The following is a 17,278-nucleotide window of genomic DNA, read 5'->3' as shown; positions in this document are numbered from 1 at the left end:
GCACAGGAGAGTGAGCCAGCGGCTTCCAAATGCATTCTACACCATTGAATTGTTTGCTAATAAATGTTTTTTAATTTGAAAGTGTTTAAAGTGTTTGAAAAGAATACTTTTGCAACAAAACCTTGTTTATAACCTCAACATGATTTTCCTCTGACAAGTAGTTATAGAACTGATGCAGCAAGATTGTTATGTGAAAGGGCTGTTATTTTGTTTGAAAAGATTTTTCTGCAGTAAATCTCAATGATTATACAACTTCTCTTATCTTGATGCATATTTGTTGATTAAATTTCTGGCTAGAAGAAAAGGATTGCCACCTGGAAATGCTTTACTTCAGTGTATTAATCAAAATGTTTCCTTTTATTTTCGATACATTATACTGGTGGCAACCTTTTGACCTTTAGTCATTTCCCAAATGTACAGATCACTTAGTTGCCATGCAACAAACAAAATGGCAAACCTCCAAGTTTTGCTCATGGCTTAAATTCTCTTTAAATGATTCAACGGGATTTCATTAAGCTTGGAAAACTGAAAGTTGGTCTTGTTTAGGAAGTAAGTTCAAATTTACATGGTAATAATAGCTTGTATTTCTAAACTATTAACCAATATTGTAAAATGAAATTGGTAGTGTCACGCTCATGAGAAGTATAGCAATGAAAATACAGAAATAAACTGAAAAGTTATAGAACTTAGAACAATTTTAAAAGATTGGGACATTGGCTGTCAACAAAATGGAGGATAAGTCATGACTCATACCACCTCCTACATTGTAGTCAACACCCATTGTATACTTAGACTGAAAACCAATCAACCCCATCTACATGGAAATAAGACAAATAAGACACGTGGATGTGAGCTATACTCAAACAAATTAAGACAAAGGCCGTCCCCAGATTTTTCAGCACCAACTAACCTTCACTACAGTGGGGTGTGAACATCCCTCCTCAAAATAGATCCATCAAAAGGCCATTGCGCAGCCCAGCAAGAACTGAAACCGAAAATCACATGGGCAAAACTAACACTTATAAGTTCACCTTAAAAAGTAATCGTTTTGAGGAACAAAAGGAGGTCTTGCCAGTACAGAACTTCAGACATCAAGATCAATCTGGTCTCTCCTAGTAAACATCTAAAGCCATCTTGAATTCCAGCAAGGCTGAGAGAGTGATCAGTTCCCGCCAACACAGTTGAACCCTGATGAGACAAGTTGGAAGCCAGCTACAGCAGAGACAAGAGAGTGCCTTTGTTAAAAACTACTCTTCTACTCAGCACCGTCTTCAACCCGAAGTGGACTGCCAGAAAGCTGCAACAGCCCAGCAATTATCAGACAACCAGTAACCAGGCTGTAAAATTCACCTTCCGAGAGGATTCCACAGGTCTTCCCTGAAACAACAGACTTTTACACCATGAACTCTGACCCTTTTTTCCCCTCTCAGTCTTCTCTTGAGAGGGCATGTGAGAGTGAATGTGTGCGTGAGTGGTGTTGCAAACATTTCAGAAAATGAATATTGTTTAATAAATAGTTAATTTTTGTTTTAAACCTACAAGCTAACCTGACACTGTCTATTTATTTGGCAAGTAAAACACAGGGGTTGAAGCACAAGTAACACAAAAACACTGGTCAGTTGGGAGGTGAACAGTGGAAATCAGCTACACCATCACCCACCTGACCATAGCAGTAGGATTGGATGACTTCAGCTTGCTAAAATGCCCCAAAATAACTGTAATGAAATGTTGTTTTATGCATTGCGCACCTCTGATTAACTTGTAGAAAGTTGCCTTAGATGATGCTAAGAAGAAAATGGGACTCAATGTTACACATAAACAGCTTTATATAATATTCTGCTGAAGGTAGTTGCCTATCATGCCGAACCATGAAGCAGTGGGAAGTGCCACCTCATATCTGATTTTCTACACAATCACTTCCAAACCTGACCTGGGTACTTTGGGCCAAGTGCTTTCTGAAATAAATTTTTCCACCTTCCTACAGTCACTGGTTTTAGCATGCTATGTGATTGTTGGAGGATATCAGAGGCAAGCCTGATTCTAGTTTCATCTGACATCAGGAAGTTATTGGATTTAGATCAAGAGTAGAAATCCTGATTGTTTTCTTCCCGTTCCTAACTGAGAACCGAGGTTTGGTCAGACGAATTATGGTGCCACAAGTGTTGCCCCAGCTGAGATCAGCTAAGTTAGCACGGACTGGAATCAAACCTGAGACCTCTAGACATCCTCATTACAGCACTCCTAATAGATAGTGGAAGCAGGCTTGAAGACCAGTACTGTCACCGACTCCGCCAGCCCTGTGGAGCAGGTTGACATCGGGCATCCTTGCAGCTGAAGGCACAGCTTTGCATATGACTTACTGTTGATCCGGACCCTGTGAAGATAATCCACAAAAGACATTACAAGAGCAAAATGCTGCAGATGCTGGAAATCTGAAATATGCTGGAAATACTCAGCAGGTCAGGCAGCATCTGTAAAAGAGAGAAACAGTTAACCTTTCAGGTTGAGTTCTGACAAAAGGTCATCGATCTGAAACATTGGCCGGAATTTTATGCCATCCCAAAGAGCGGGATGGTGGCTGGGGTGGGGTGGCGGGGGGGGGCGGGGGGTAGTGTAAACTGGAGCGGGAGGCTCCGGGAGCCTTTCCTGACCCGCTCCTGCCTCCACCTCCGCTGCCACTTTACACAGGGCGGCGACGGCGGAGAAAAACGGCCCACCCGCCCCAGGCCAGTCAAGGACCTTAAGCGCCACTTAAGGCCCTTTGCTTGCCTCCACGTAGATTTTACATGTGGCAAGCGGGCATCCTAGACCTGAGAGAAGCTGCCTGACCAAAGCAGGCAGTTCTGAACGTCCCGGGGTGGGGGGAGGGGGGCCCTCATGATCGGGCACCCTGTGCTCAATGGAGGGCCGCCCCCACTACTCCAATCACCCCCAACATGCTCCCCCACCACCCCCCCCCCCCGTCCCCCAAACCGACCACCCTTGCCTCGCCAGGGCCCGACTGATTACCCCAACAAGGCAACCAAAACTTGCCTCCCGACCAAGCGCCTCGGCATCTTCTAACCGGCCTGTAGTCACAGCAGTGGCCACCACTCCCGGTGGCGCAGCTTGGACTAAGAGCTGCCGGCAGTTCCATTAGGCGGGACTTCCTCCCTCAAGTGGGTGGAAGTCCTGCCTCAGAACAATTGAAACCCGGGGACCCGCAAATTACTTTTCAGTCGGTGGCCAGCTCCCGTCCGCCTATGGTTAAATCCTAGCCATTAACTCTGTTTCTCTCTCCACAGATGCTGCCTGACCTGCTAAGCATATCCAGCATTTTCTGTTTTAACCTCTAATGACATTACAAGGTAGCTGTGACTGACCTGCAAATACAGTTCTGGCATCTTGGCTGATGAGGCCAATTAAGTAATGCTAGCTGATGTTCATTCTTTAATGCCTTCTTTCAGACAGTACCATATATGGCATTTATATGCTGTGATTGGAATGCTTCAGAAGAGCCATCCAGCATTATGGTTAATCAGGCCTTCATGTCGTGGACCTGTGTTATCAGGCCTGCTGTCGCGAGATCCTGTTATACACGCACTGATCATCAGCCTAGTGTGGTCTGGTCACCTTTGTTGGAACTGAGTGTCATGTTCAAAAGAGGCAAAGACCCAGCACTTCCTGCCTTCTCAACATCCCACTGCATTCTTTTCTGGTCCGTTATCGACCTCTGAACTGCAACACGTGGGACATTAGAGATAGAAAAATCTCATCCAACAAATTTCCTTTTTATTGAAGAAACTTAATTGTTTTTATCACCATATAACAAAATACTAAAAGAAAAAAAACCAGACTAATCCAGCAGAGTTCACAATGTTTATATTATGCAGAATGTTTACCCAGATGTATTAGAGAAAGGAGATAAGTTGTGTGCAAACATTGCAAATCTGCAGCACCAGTGCCTTTGTGCAGCTGTGAGAAATAAGTTAAAGCCTCTCGATATACCAGTGAATTAATACACCACTGAGCTCTTTTTTATTTTTTAAAATAAACACTGTGTTCAGATTTTCTGCTCATCCGAGCTACCAGCATCAAACGATTCATGCCTATTTGTTTTCTTAATCTTGCACTTTTAGGCAAACAGAATGATTCAAGCTGCTTTTGAATACATTGTTTTAGCAACAGGGTATTGCCAGGGACGTTAAGTTCAGAGAATGAATCTGAGAGAGTGGACTTTGCCAAGCCAAGACATTCTTTTGCATCCTCAACAACAGTGGCATGTTCCTATAGCACTCATCATTTTTTCTTATTCATTCATGAGATGTGGGCATCGCTGGCTATGCCAGCATTTATTGCCCAAACCTAATAGCCCTTGAGAAGGTGGTGATGAGCCACCTTCTTGAACCGCTGCAGTCCACGTGGGGTAGGTACACCCACATTGCTGTTAGGAGGGGAGTTCCAGGATATTGACCCAGCAACAGTGAAGGAATGACGATATAGTTCCAAGTCAGGATGGTGTGTGGCTTGGAGGGGAACTTGCAGGTGGTGGTGTTCCTATGCAACCGCTGCCCTTGTCCTTCCAGGTGGTAGAGGTCATGGGTTAGGAAGGTGCTGTCTAAAGAGCCTTGGTGCATTGCTGCAGTGCATCTTGTAGATGGTACACACTGCTGCCACTGTGCGTTGGTGTTGGAGGGAGTGACAGGGTTGTGGACAGGGTGCCAATCAAGTGGGCTGCTTTGACCTGGATGGTGTCGAGCTTCTTGAGTGTTGTTGGAGCTGCACCCATCCAGGCAAGTGGAGAGTATTCCATCACACTCCTGACTTATGCCTTGTAGATGGTGGACAGGCTTTGGGGAGTCAGGAGGTGAGTTACTTGCCACAGAATTCCTAACCTCTGACCTGCTCGTGTAGCCACAGTATTTATATGGCTACTCCAGTTCCATTTCTGTGCACTGTACAGCAGGAGAAACAGGAGGTAAAAAGGGAGAGGGCTGGTGGGGAGTCCAGAGGCAGAATCAAACAGAGGGTTTTCAGGAAGTTTTAACAAAGCAGGATGGGAGGTGGTCAGGCAGAGAGAACTGGACAGGGGTTTCCCGACAGCATTAGTGTGGTACTAGAATCTGCCAATACCAGTTGCAGATTGGAGGGAGCAAAGAGACAAAAACTCCAATGTTAAAGGAGTGATGGGTCAAAGCAGGGATTTAAGGCAGGAAGGATTCATTAATGGATGGTGGGATGAGGACATGGAGAGGTTTGAAAACAAGAACCAGAATTTAGAAGACAATATGGTGGGACAGCCAGTGGAATGCAGAGTGGACTGGGGAATATGAATGTGAGATCTTGTCTTGGTAAGGATGTGAGTTGCAAGTTCTTTAAATGAATCATAGAATCTTACAGCAAAGAAGGAGGCCATTTGGCCCATCATACCTGTGCCAGCTCTTTGAAAGATTTGTCCAATTTAGTTCCACATCCCAGCTTTTTCTCAATAGCCTTGCAAGTTAGTCCCCTTCATGTACATGTCCAATTACCATTTAAAAGTTCCTATGGAATCTTATTCCACCACCCTTTCAGGTAGTGCATTTCAGATCTTAACAACGCTCTGTGTGAAGAAATCTCTCCTCTAGATCTTGTGCCAATTTCTGAACCTGCTCTATCAAAACTTCTCATAATTTTGAATAGCTCTATTAAGTCTCCTCTTAACCTTCCCTTGTCTGTGGAGAACAATCCCAGCTTCTCCAATCTGTCCAAATAACTAAATTCCCTCATCCCTAATATCATCTTGGTAAACCTCCACAGTACCCTCTCCAGGGCCTTGACATCCTTCCTAAAGTGTGGTGGTCAGAATTGTACAAAATGTTCCAGCTAAGATCCAACAAGTGAGTTGTAAAGGTTTAGCATGAAATTTTGTTTTTGCATTCAATGCCCCTATTTACAAAGCCACATGTCCCATACACTTTCTTAACTGCCTTATTAGCTTATCCACTCCACAAGCCTCCACATTCAACGGATCATCCTCTGCCATTTCCACAACTTCCAGTGTGATGCCACCATCAAACACATCTTTTCTTCCCTTCCCCTTTCAGCATTTTGAAGAGACCATTCCCTCTGCGACACCCTGGTCAACTCCTCTATCACAGTCCAATACCCACTCCCCTTCTCATGGCACCTTCCCATGCATGCACACAGGATGCTTCTCTTTGCACTGTCCGGAGCTACAAACTAAAGCCTGGCTCGGGTATAAAATTAAAACTCGACCCGGGGCCAACCCAACCACAGCCAAACCGAACCTGACCCGAGCCCTTGAATTTTTTTATGCGCCTGACCCGACCCGACACAAATCTCCTTAATCCGTTCCGGCAGCAGGCTATTCCTGATCCTGCGACTTCCCGGAAGCAGTGTCCAGCCTGACCCGACCCAAGCCCGAATGCTGGACTCGGAATTTCAACCCGAACCCGACACATGTAGTCGGGTCTAGTCGGGTTCAGGTCGGGTAGTTGGGCTTTACTCCGAACACTCCTTCCAGGTGAAAGAGTGATTTATTTGTATTTCTTTCAATTTAGTATATTATATTTGCTGCTCACAACGTGGTCTCACCTACATAGTGGAGACTAAACACAGATTAGGTGACTGCTTTGTGGAACACCTCCATTCAGTCGGCAAGTGGGACCCGAGGTTCTGGTCACCTGCCATTTTAATTCTGTGCCCACTCGCTTCTGGCCTTTCCGTCCTCGGCCTTCTACAGTGTTCCAATGAAGCTTAACATAAGCATGAGCACCTCATCTTTCGATTAGACACGTACATTACAGTCTTCTGGACTCAACACTGCATTCAACAATTTCATATAACGTCTGGTCCATTTTTCAGATGGCAGCTGTTGGTAATGTTTCTGCGATTCCCATTTACACCTCCTCGAGACCGATCTTTGTTTCTTTACTTGTCCCATTACCATTTCCTTTTGCCTTGCACCATCATCCTTTTTGGTTATTTAATCTCTCCTGCCTACAACCCTATCACAGAGCTTTTTTGTTCTTCCTTCCCCTCCGCCCTTTCCCTGCCTCTATACTTGCTTAAAACCTGTTACATCTGTAACTTTTTCTGATGAAAGGCCAACAACCTGAAACATTAACTCTGCTTTTCTCTCCACAGATGCTGCCTGACCTGCTAAATATTTCCAGCATTTTCTGTTTTTATTTCAGATTTCCAGCTTCTGCAGTAATTTGCTTTTGTGACATCTCTGATTTAAATTGTCAATGTAATGTCGTCAATGCTAAAATCGGAGCAAGCTTTCCACTTTAGGCTTTTACCATTGGGAACTGATTTGAGACAATCAAGTATGTGAGACCCTCTTAGCAAACAGACAGAGAAGATGGTACATCCATCATTCTTGGCTGCACTTGAACCTAGAGGTGAAGAGCAGTATCCTAAGTCTATTGCATTTCTCAGGTCCCTGTCTCTGGTTAAGTATAAATTTAAATTCAATATATGTATGTAATTGGCAGTGTGTTGGTGGTATGATCTCAGTGTTAATGATTTTATTGACCTCAACTCAATTAAGGTAGTTTGCTAATTTAATACAATCTAATTGCTGTGTACATTAAGGAAATGTTGCTAGGATTTTCAGAACTGGCTTTTGGTTTTATGGTGGGTGAGTCATTATTGGTCTCGTTTTGGAATGCTGTTAACTCAGTGTGAGATTAAGATGATGGCAGGTTTTGTGGGAGTTAATGGCATTTTCTTCCCCAACATGAGCGCAGCTCTAAATGGGAATGTACAGAATGTAATTATTAGTTAACAGCTGTCAACAATACATCAGACACGCGGTACTGAGCTCTTGCCTATGTGAGATTGTTTGAGGCTTTTAATACATGGAGCATTTATTGCTTTTTGAAGATGGTTAAAGACAGTGTGCAGTTCATGTGAAACCTTTTTTTTGTTTAATTTTAGAGGTGTATTTTTTCACTGATCAAGATGTGAGTTGTGGATATTGGAAAATGGATCAGCTTTCCAGTTTTGGGACAATTATCAGTTTTGGGTGTAGCAGAATCACAGAATTGTTACAGTGCAGAAGGAGGCCATTCGGCCCATCGTGTCCGCACTGCTTCTCTGAAAGAGCAATTCCCTCAGTCCCATTCCGCTGCCTTCTCCCCATAACCCTGAACATTCTTCCTTTTCATATAACTGTCTAATTCCCTTTTGAATGCTTCAATTGAACCTGCCTCCACCACGTTCTCAGGCAGCGCATTCCAGACCTTAACCACTCGCTGCATGAAAATGTTTTTCCTCATGTCACTTTTGCTTCTCTTACCAAATATTTTAAATCTGTGCCCTCTCGTTCTCGATCCTTTCACGAGTGGGAACAGTTTCTCTCTATCTACTCTGTCCAGACCCCTCATGATTCTGAATACCTCTATTAAATCACCTTTTAACCTTCTATTCTCCAAGAAAAACAGTCCTAACTTCTCCAATCTATCTTCATAACTGAAATTCCTCATCCCTGGAACCATTCTCGTGAATCTTTTCTGTACTCTTTCCAATGCCCTCATGTCTTTCTTCAAGTGTGGTGCCCAGAATTGGACGCAATACTCCAGCTGAGGCTGAACTAGTGCCTTATACAAGTTCAACATAACTTCCTTGCTCTTGTACTCTATGCCCCTATTAATAAAGTCCAGGATACTGTATGCTTTATTAACTGCTCTCTCAATCTGCCCTGCCACCTTTAATGACTTATGCACATATACACCTAGGTTCCTCTGCTCCTGCACCCCCTTTAGAATTGTGCCCTTTATTCCATATTGTCTCTCCATGTTCTTCCTACCAAAATGAATCACCTCACATTTCTCTGCATTGAACTTCATCTGCCACCTGTCTGCCCATTCCACCAACTTGTCAATGTCCTTTTGAAGTTCTACACCACCCTTCTCACAGTTCACAATGCTTCCAAGTTTCGTATCATCTGCAAACTTTGAAATTGTGCCTGTACACCAAGGTCTAGGTCATTAAGATATATCAGGAAAAGCAAGGGTTCCAACACTGATCCCTGGGGAACTCCACTACAAACCTTCCTCCAGCCCGAAAAACATCCATTAACCACTACTCTTTGTTTCCTGTCACTCAGCCAGTTTCGTATCCATGTTGCTACCGTCCCTTTTATTCCATGAGCTACAAGTCTGTTGTGTGGCACTGTATCAAATGCCTTTTGAAAGTCCATGTACACCACATCAACAGCATTGCCATCATCAACCCTCTCTGATACCTCCTCAAAAAACTCCGGCAAGTTAGTTAAACATGATTTTCCCTTAAGAAATCCATGCTGGCTTTCCTTAATTAACTCACATTTGTCCATGTGACTATTGATTTTGTCCCAAATTATTTTTTCTATAAGTTTTCCCACCACCGAAGTTAAACTGACTGACCTGTAGTTGCTGGGTTTATAGGTTGGATGCAGAGTGAATCTCATTTTGCTCAATCCTAATACTAGCCCTTACTCCTAACAGGCACTCCCTTCACCAGTTTCCTTGAAGGGCCTATGAGATGGGTAGTTTGCGAGTTGAGACTTCCTAAATGCATTCCACTTGAGATCTGTACATCTGGAACTTAGGGTGCTTATATTCCATCAGTCTGAGCTGAATTCAAACAATTCCCAGAAGCGAAAGGACAGTATTCTACCCTGTTCTGCCTCCCCTCTTTACACAGTGTGCTAACCCACTTTACCACCTAGCCACTACTATTGGAATATTCCAATGATGAGTAACACAGAAGAAAGAGGGATGTACGACATATAGGCCATGTGTGATGATGTGATTTCATAACAGTTCAAACTAGTCCATTCTTCCTGTGATCTTGTGGAATTTAAAGTGCATTGTGGTACAACATTTAGAAAGGATACCAAACAATTGTGTTCTTAATTTCCCAACAGCACAATTTGGATGTGCCTAAAACTGTTTATCACCTCCATTTAGGATTGGGTCAAACCTGCCATGACCATGTTAATTTTCACAGGAGTGCTTTCAAATTTAAAAAAGAGAGAAATAGATAACTTTAGTAATAAAACAAAGATTCGTTCAGAACCTGCCACTTATTGTTACATTGGTGGCTAATTTATAGATTCAGGTCACGTGCACACTTGCTGTAGCAAGAGCTGTGCCCTATCTTAGTAATCCCTTTCCTTATCTGTTAGCCAGACTTCTAACTCAAATAGTTACAAATCACTTTGTTTAGACCAAATGTATTATTTGGCACTTTTAAACAAAATATATTTTGTATAAACAAATTACTAAGATTTTTTTGCTTTTAATCTTTGGATATAATACAAAAATGTTACCACACAGAGCTGAACAGAGAAATAAAAAGACAAGGGATTGGATTGTTCAATCTTGACCCAATTAGTTAGGAATGTCATTGAAAAATCCCAAGAGTCTGGGTCACTCTGCACTGGAGAGGGAGAGTAACCCTTCAACACTTTGTGGGAACTGATTAGTGGAGATCTATTTCAAAGATTTCTACTGTAGCGACTCCCCTGTACTCCACTGTTAGGCTCTGTGAATTTTGCATCTAAGGTTCCAAGACTCTAAAACCTGAGTTAGAGAAGCTCTGAGGGAATCACAGCAAAGAGAGTGTTAAATAGTTGAAAGGCTAGTATGTTATTGCTGACATGTAATTGTCAAGGAACGTAATAGAAAAATATAGATTACACTTTGCTTGAGGATCTATAACCTGGATCTCAGTTGGGTACTTTAAATCAAGGCTCTTTATACCTTTAGATTTTTTTAATCTGTAGGTAATGGCGTCTGTTTTACAGCATCTTCAGTTTTATTTAACAATCAATTTTTCCATTAACATTCTGCAATGACCTGTTGATACAATTTTTTGCAGGTTCATAGTGTACTGAGAGGAGCAGGGGCAGCAGAATCACTCGATTACCTACTGCATCCTTCGAGAAAGATTTTGGCTTCGGCAGTCATCTACAGAAGCTGTGGAGGTGGGACTTGCATTAAACTATGTGTCCATGACGTTGTGCCTGAGCTCCGTGCCACCCTACACAGGACTGCTGTTTCTGACCATGTGGCTGGCGCTCTGCTAGAAGCAACTACAGTCACCGGGGCAAGGAGTGCGCTTCCGAGTCCTTTAGGGGCACCCACTGGAAGAGCAATGCTTAAAGGTAAGTGTATCAGAACGAGTGCTGTTTCTTCAATGCTGAGCATCGTGAGGGGACATGAGTCTGTCATGTTGGGTCTAACTCAGCTCAGGCAATGTTTTCACGATTTACCTCATTAAATTTTGTTGTGCGTTCTAAAATAATTTTGAATATTTGCATTTTAACTCAGCATGAATTTAAATTAATTCTTATTGCTCATACATTGAGATTTAAAAGCATAATCCTGGCATATACCCTGTTGTTGGAATAATTCATTTGTATATTGAACATCTGTCTTCTGAAGAATGAAGTGACTCCCTCATGTTTTTATTTCTTATTTGCTATTTAGTTTTTCCTGTCTGCTCTCAGTGGGGTGCCACAGAAAGCATTCGACTTGTAGATTTATCAAAGTTGCTGACAGTGTTTCTGGTGTTAATTAGGAATTCTGCTAAAAGTGCAGCACTAAACAGAACTAAGGAGCCTTTAATTCTATTAATGAAATGACAGATGGAATCTATCCTGATCCATTGCTGATTTGTTTAAGAAATTTGTATCAGCGGGTGTAAGTGGTGACATTTTCATCTTCTGAAAATGTTGAGATCGAAACATTAGAGGCGTCAAAAGAATTTCAACTGCGAAGGGGTTAAGGATTGGTTGTTTGCTATGCATTGTAATTCATGAAGTTGATCAATGGAATAGTGAAGTATTTAGGGCTGCATGCTGCCCAAGAATGAATAGATGAGGCTGACATTAGTATTTGCAAGGGGAAACACATTGAAATATGGAAAAGGGTGGCTTGCCATCTACTACAAACCCCATTTCTTATAGGTGGTTTAGTCTGAACTGTTTGCTGTTTCCCAGCAGAAGCTATTCATGTGACTTTTGTGGTTTTATGCATAAAATGCTCGCGAAAACAGTTAATTAATTAGCAGGTGCTTATAAGTCTTTAAGCACAGTTTTTCCTATCTAGGCCACATTGTGTGATACAGCAAGGCACTACAAGCAGGATTTAGCTTCTTGGGATTTAATAAAATTGTTGGCAGTGAACTTGTTGAATAAATCCACAAGCCATACTTGGATATGCAAGGATGGAGCTTGTCATTCCTTCCCCTTAATGAAGCTTCATTTGATGAGGTAAAACCAAAATTATTTCAGCCACCTGACTTGAGATAAACACTCCCAATGTCTTTAAATCAACCCTTTTTCATTCTATCTTTCCATTTTGTCTTCAATTGTTGTTGTCAAACCTGTCCTGCAAACAGTCATGGACGTGCCAGAAATGATCAATAGAGTGTGCATTCTAGCAAAGTCTGATGTGTGTGGGTTGGTATTGTTCCATGAGATGTTAAGATATGGGTAAGGCATCTGCCCACATGTTGTCTGGCATGGAGGTGGTTTAATGAGAGTAGGGCTGCAAATCGGCCACTGAAGGCCTTCGCCCGCCTCCAATGGTATTTTACTCATGGCAAGCGGGCATCCGGTAGACGTGAAAGGACGCCCAGTGATACCTGGTGGCCTTCTAGCGCACCGGAGGGGGCCTGCCCGATTGAGGGCCGCCCCCGCTTCCTCAACCACCCCAGGACGCGAGATGCCCCCTTTCCCCCCAAACGACCACCTTTGTCTTGGCGGGCCGCAACCGATCTGCCCAGCGAGGCAAACTAAACTTACCTGATGATTGGCCGGCAGCTCAATGAGGTGGGACTTCCTCCCTCAAGCAGGTGGAAGTCCCACCTCGGAACAATTAAAACCTGAAGACCCGTAAAATGTGGGTCGGCTCACCAGGCTGTGCAGACGCGGGTTTGCCACCGACTTTTACATTGGTGGCCAGCTCCCGACTGCCTGTCGTAAAATCCGGCCCGCTTTATTTTGTTATCTTGCCAAATTCTGGACAAAATAGAAGTTGACGATTCTTGAGACTGCTGCTGACACGTAGCTGTCAGAGAAAGAGGCAACACTGGCAAAATAATGTCACCATTGGAATTTCTGCCAGTTGTCTCCAATGCTATTTATACCTGCATGGAAGTGTATTAGTGTGCCTTATTCATGAGGGTAATGGGAATGTCACTTTTTTAAAGGCTGGTTTCTGTTTGGCAGTTGAGCACTGTCCCAAAAATGACAACGTTGAAATGGTAACATTTCCAAAAACAATTTCTCTGGCCCATTTCTGCTATGTGTTATGGCCAGGTGAGGAGGGGGGTCACAGGCTCCCCTCTTGCCCCTTCCTCTTAGTTGACCGCAACAGAGTTTATTCCTTTTAAACAGTGGTTGCGCTCACCACATCTGTGAGTGTTTTACCTTTTTACCTTTACTGTGATTGTGAAAGGGCTGATCATCCAACTCAGTAACATGTTCCCGCTTTCCCCCCATATCCTTTGATCCCTTTCAGCCCAAGAGCTATATCGAACTCCTTCTTGAAAACTTACAATGTTTTGGCCTCAACTTCTTTCTGTGGTAGCGAATTCCACAGGCTCACCACTCTCTGGGTGAAGAAATTTCTCCTCAGCTCAGTCCTGAAATATTTATCCCGTATCCTTAGACTATGACCCCTGGTTCTGGACTCCCCCACCATTGGGAACATCCTTCCTGCATCTACCCTGCCAAGTCCTGTTAGAATTTTATAGGTTTCTATGAGATCCCCCCTCACTCTTCTGAACTCCAGCGAATATAATCCTAACCAACTCAATCTCTCCTCATACGTCTGTCCCGCCATCCCAGGAATCAGTCTGGTAAACCTTCGCTGCACTCCCTCTATAGCAAGAACATCCTTCCTCAGATAAGGAGACCAAAACTGCACACAATATTCCAGGTGTGGCCTCACCAAGGTCCTGTATAATTGCAGCAAGACATCCCTACTCCTGTACTCGAATCCTCTCGCTATGAAGGCCAACATACCATTTGCCTTTTTTACCGCCTGTTGGACCTGCATGCTTACCTTCAGCGACTGGTGTACGAAAACACCCAGTTTTTGTTGCACAGTCCCCTCTCTCAGTTTATAGCCGTTCAGATAATAATCTGCCTTCCTGTTTTTGCTACCAAAGTGGATAACCTCACATTTATCCACATTATACTGCATCTGCCGTGTATTTGCCCACTCACTCAACTTGTCCAAATCACCCTGAAGCCTCTCTGCATCCTCCTCACAACTCACCCTCCCACCCAGTTTTGTGTCATCTGCAAATTTGGAGATATTACATTTAGTTCCCTCATCTAAATCATTAATATATATTGTGAATAGCTGGGGTCCTCGCACCGATCCCTGTGGTACCCCACTAATCACTGCCTGCCATTCGGAAAAAGACCCACTTATTCCTACTCTTTGTTTCCTGTCTGCCAACCAATTTTCTATCCATCGCAATACACTGCCCCCAATCCCATGCCCTTTAATTTTACATGCTAATCTCTTATGTGGTACATTGTCGAAAGCCTTCTAAACCAATCGGACAGGTTTTCTTGAGTTTAAACAAGAAAGAGGTAAGTTTAGTATACTTTTTTTAATTCATTCATGGGATGTGGGCATTGCTGGCTAGGCCAACTTTTATTGCCCATCCCCAGTTGCCCTTGAGAAGGTGGTGGTGAGCTGCCTTCTTGAACCCCTGCAGTCCATGTGAGGTAGGTATACCCACAGTGCTGTTAGGGAATTCCAGGATTTGGATCCAGCGACAGTGAAGGAACGGTGATATAGTTCCAAGTCAGGATGGTGTGTGACTTGGAGGGGAACTTGCAGGTGATGGTGTTCCCATGCATTTGCTGCCCTTGTCCTTCTAGTTGGTAGAGGTCATGGGTTTGGAAGGTGCTATCTAACAATCTAACACCGATTTAAAAATACTAAAAGAAAATACGCTACACATTCACACACACAGTCACATGAGAATCACACACACAAAGAGATTACAGAAGGAAATATAGATTTGGTGGTTGGATTAAAGTCCAGAATAAATGGAACTTAAATACAAAGTCTGTGAAGTGGATGATCCGGTAGTCCTTGGCTGAAGCTGTGTTCTTGAAGTCCTCGCTGGTCAAAGCGCACTTTGTGGTTGTCCTGCTTTGCTCAGTATTTTCTTGAAGGCAGAATTGTAGTTGGCTCTCTTCCCCTGGTCGCTGGCTGTAGCAGTTTGTGGGCTTGGAGAGCCCACAGTCATATACGGTTTTCAAACGATTTTTCTCAGGAGAGGGAAAGGGAAGCACGCAGCTTTCTGCTGCTGCACACTCTGAGTTACTGTTTTTTCAGAGACGGACAATCGTCACATGGTTCTCTCAATCCACTTTGTTTTTAGGCTGCATTTGCTAACAACGCAACCACTAGGTGGCACATTATTAGCATATGCGCAGATGCAGCCTCTTCCACTGAAATGTCACTCTCTGCGACGTTCAGGCAGCTGCCATGATTAAAGATGGTGCTGCTCAATTTATCACTAAAAACAAATTCAACCCGAAAATCCCCCCAATGGCTGCCACCGCCAGCTCCATCCCACCTCCAACAGTCCCCCGCTCCATCCTGCTATTGCGCTTCTCTTTGCCGCTTCTTCCTGCAGTCATCTTCTTGCCACTCGCTCCCCGCTGCCTTCCCTTAGCCACTCGCTCCGGCTGCTCGCTCTCCGCTTTCTCCACCCCCACCCCACCCTCCGGCCGCTTGCTTGCTCTCCCCTCCCCCCCGCCCAGCCGCTAGCTCCAGACCGCGCCACTTCCTTCCTCTTGGCCACATGCTCCCACGTTCAATCATTCTCTGCTGCACCACCCAAAGAAGCACAGCAGGCCGCGGCGACATAGGAATTAGTGGCCGAGAGGAGGGAAGTGGCGCGGCCTGGAGCTAGCAGCTGGAGGGAAGGGGCGGGGGAAGCAGGGAGCGAGTGGCCGGAGAGCAGGGAATAATTGGCGCAGGGGAGGGTGGGGGGAGCAGCGGCGAGGTCTGGAGGGAGCGGCTGAGGGGAGGAAACAGCCGGTGGGGGTGCGGGGGGGAAAGCATCGAGGGTAAGAGCGAATGGCTGAGAGGGGGAAACTTGGAGGCCTGGCATGAGTGGCTGAAGGTAGAGCGGCCAGTGGGGTGGGAGAGAGTAGCTGAGGGGAGGGGAAGCGGGCGGGGAGCGAGTGGTAGGGATTGAGTGAGGTGAAGCGGAGATTGAAGCAGGGATAGTGGGAGGGAGTGGGGTACTGTTCGGGGGAATGGAGACGGGTGAATGGAGAAGGCTATTGAGGGGTGATGTCATTGCATGGTGATGTCATGCGCGCATGCGTACATTCATACTGGCAAGCTGGCAAATGTTAGCATGCATTGATGTTGTCTGCGATTGCTCTGTGCATGCTCTGCGTTGTCAGGAGTCACTTTGTTGTTTTTAATGAGATACAACATTCAGAATTGGCTCCACAGGTTGCAGGATGCCAATATTTATACTCGAAGGGATTTGCTCTTTCAAAGTCAATGTGTCAGGATGGCTTTGACTGTCATGTTAATGAAGCAATCCTAGGTAATTCAATTACTTAGAGCAAGCCATTGTTCTGGGTCCAGCTTCTCAGACTTCTGTCTGCAGTTGCGCCTTTGAATGTGCAAAGATGTTTCAGATGCAAATTGCAGTGGCCATCTTGTCTGCCAGTTTTTAAAACATTACTGTGGAATTTTTTCCATTAAAAGTCTACTGTAAGTTTCTAACCAATGAAATTAATATATTTCTTTTGGCATATGGGGTTTTCTTGACATATGGCAAAATGCCATGTTAATACCTGGGCTGAGCTCACCTAATCTTCTGAAAATGATATGGGAACCCATCCAAAATACTGACCGCAGGATTAGGAACAGTGTCAAGGGGGCATCAAGGGGATGGGCGGCAGTTCCTTTCTACTCTAGTTTCCCAAAGAGGCTGTTACAGGAATCTCTAGCTCAGGATTTAAAAAAAAAATGCATAGAAGAGGTAGGGAATGATATAATTTGGTATACATTTAGGTTAAATATTTTAAAATGTAATCAAATATTTTATGTTATATTCTACATTAAGCATGTTTGCGGTTAACACCCCCCTCCTGAAAATGTTGGAACTTTTCAACGACAGCAGCTTGCATTTACATAGTCTCCTTAACCTACAAAAATGTCCCAACATGCTTAAATTCACATGAAGGATGGGACAATGAGTAATTTGAACTGTAAACACAGTTTAATGACCAAATGGAAAT

The 17,278-nt window shown here is 44.1% G+C and overlaps 1 protein-coding gene across 3 annotated transcripts in view; it reads left to right on the top strand.

The window, feature by feature from the left end:
* The window catches only part of LOC137380575 (1-phosphatidylinositol 4,5-bisphosphate phosphodiesterase epsilon-1-like), a 462,270-nt gene that overhangs the window by 251,368 nt on the left and 193,624 nt on the right, over window positions 1-17,278 (top strand). For all 3 annotated transcript variants that reach the window (XM_068052607.1, XM_068052608.1, XM_068052609.1), the window contains exon 3: window positions 10,855-11,140. In XM_068052607.1, the coding sequence (XP_067908708.1) occupies window positions 10,855-11,140 (286 nt within the window). The remainder of the gene's footprint in view (window positions 1-10,854; window positions 11,141-17,278) is intronic.

Source organism: Heterodontus francisci, chromosome 20, assembly GCF_036365525.1.
Source record: "Heterodontus francisci isolate sHetFra1 chromosome 20, sHetFra1.hap1, whole genome shotgun sequence".
NCBI lineage: Eukaryota > Metazoa > Chordata > Chondrichthyes > Heterodontiformes > Heterodontidae > Heterodontus > Heterodontus francisci.
Note: the sequence above shows the minus strand (reverse complement) of the source record. Positions and strands in the feature narration are given on the sequence as shown.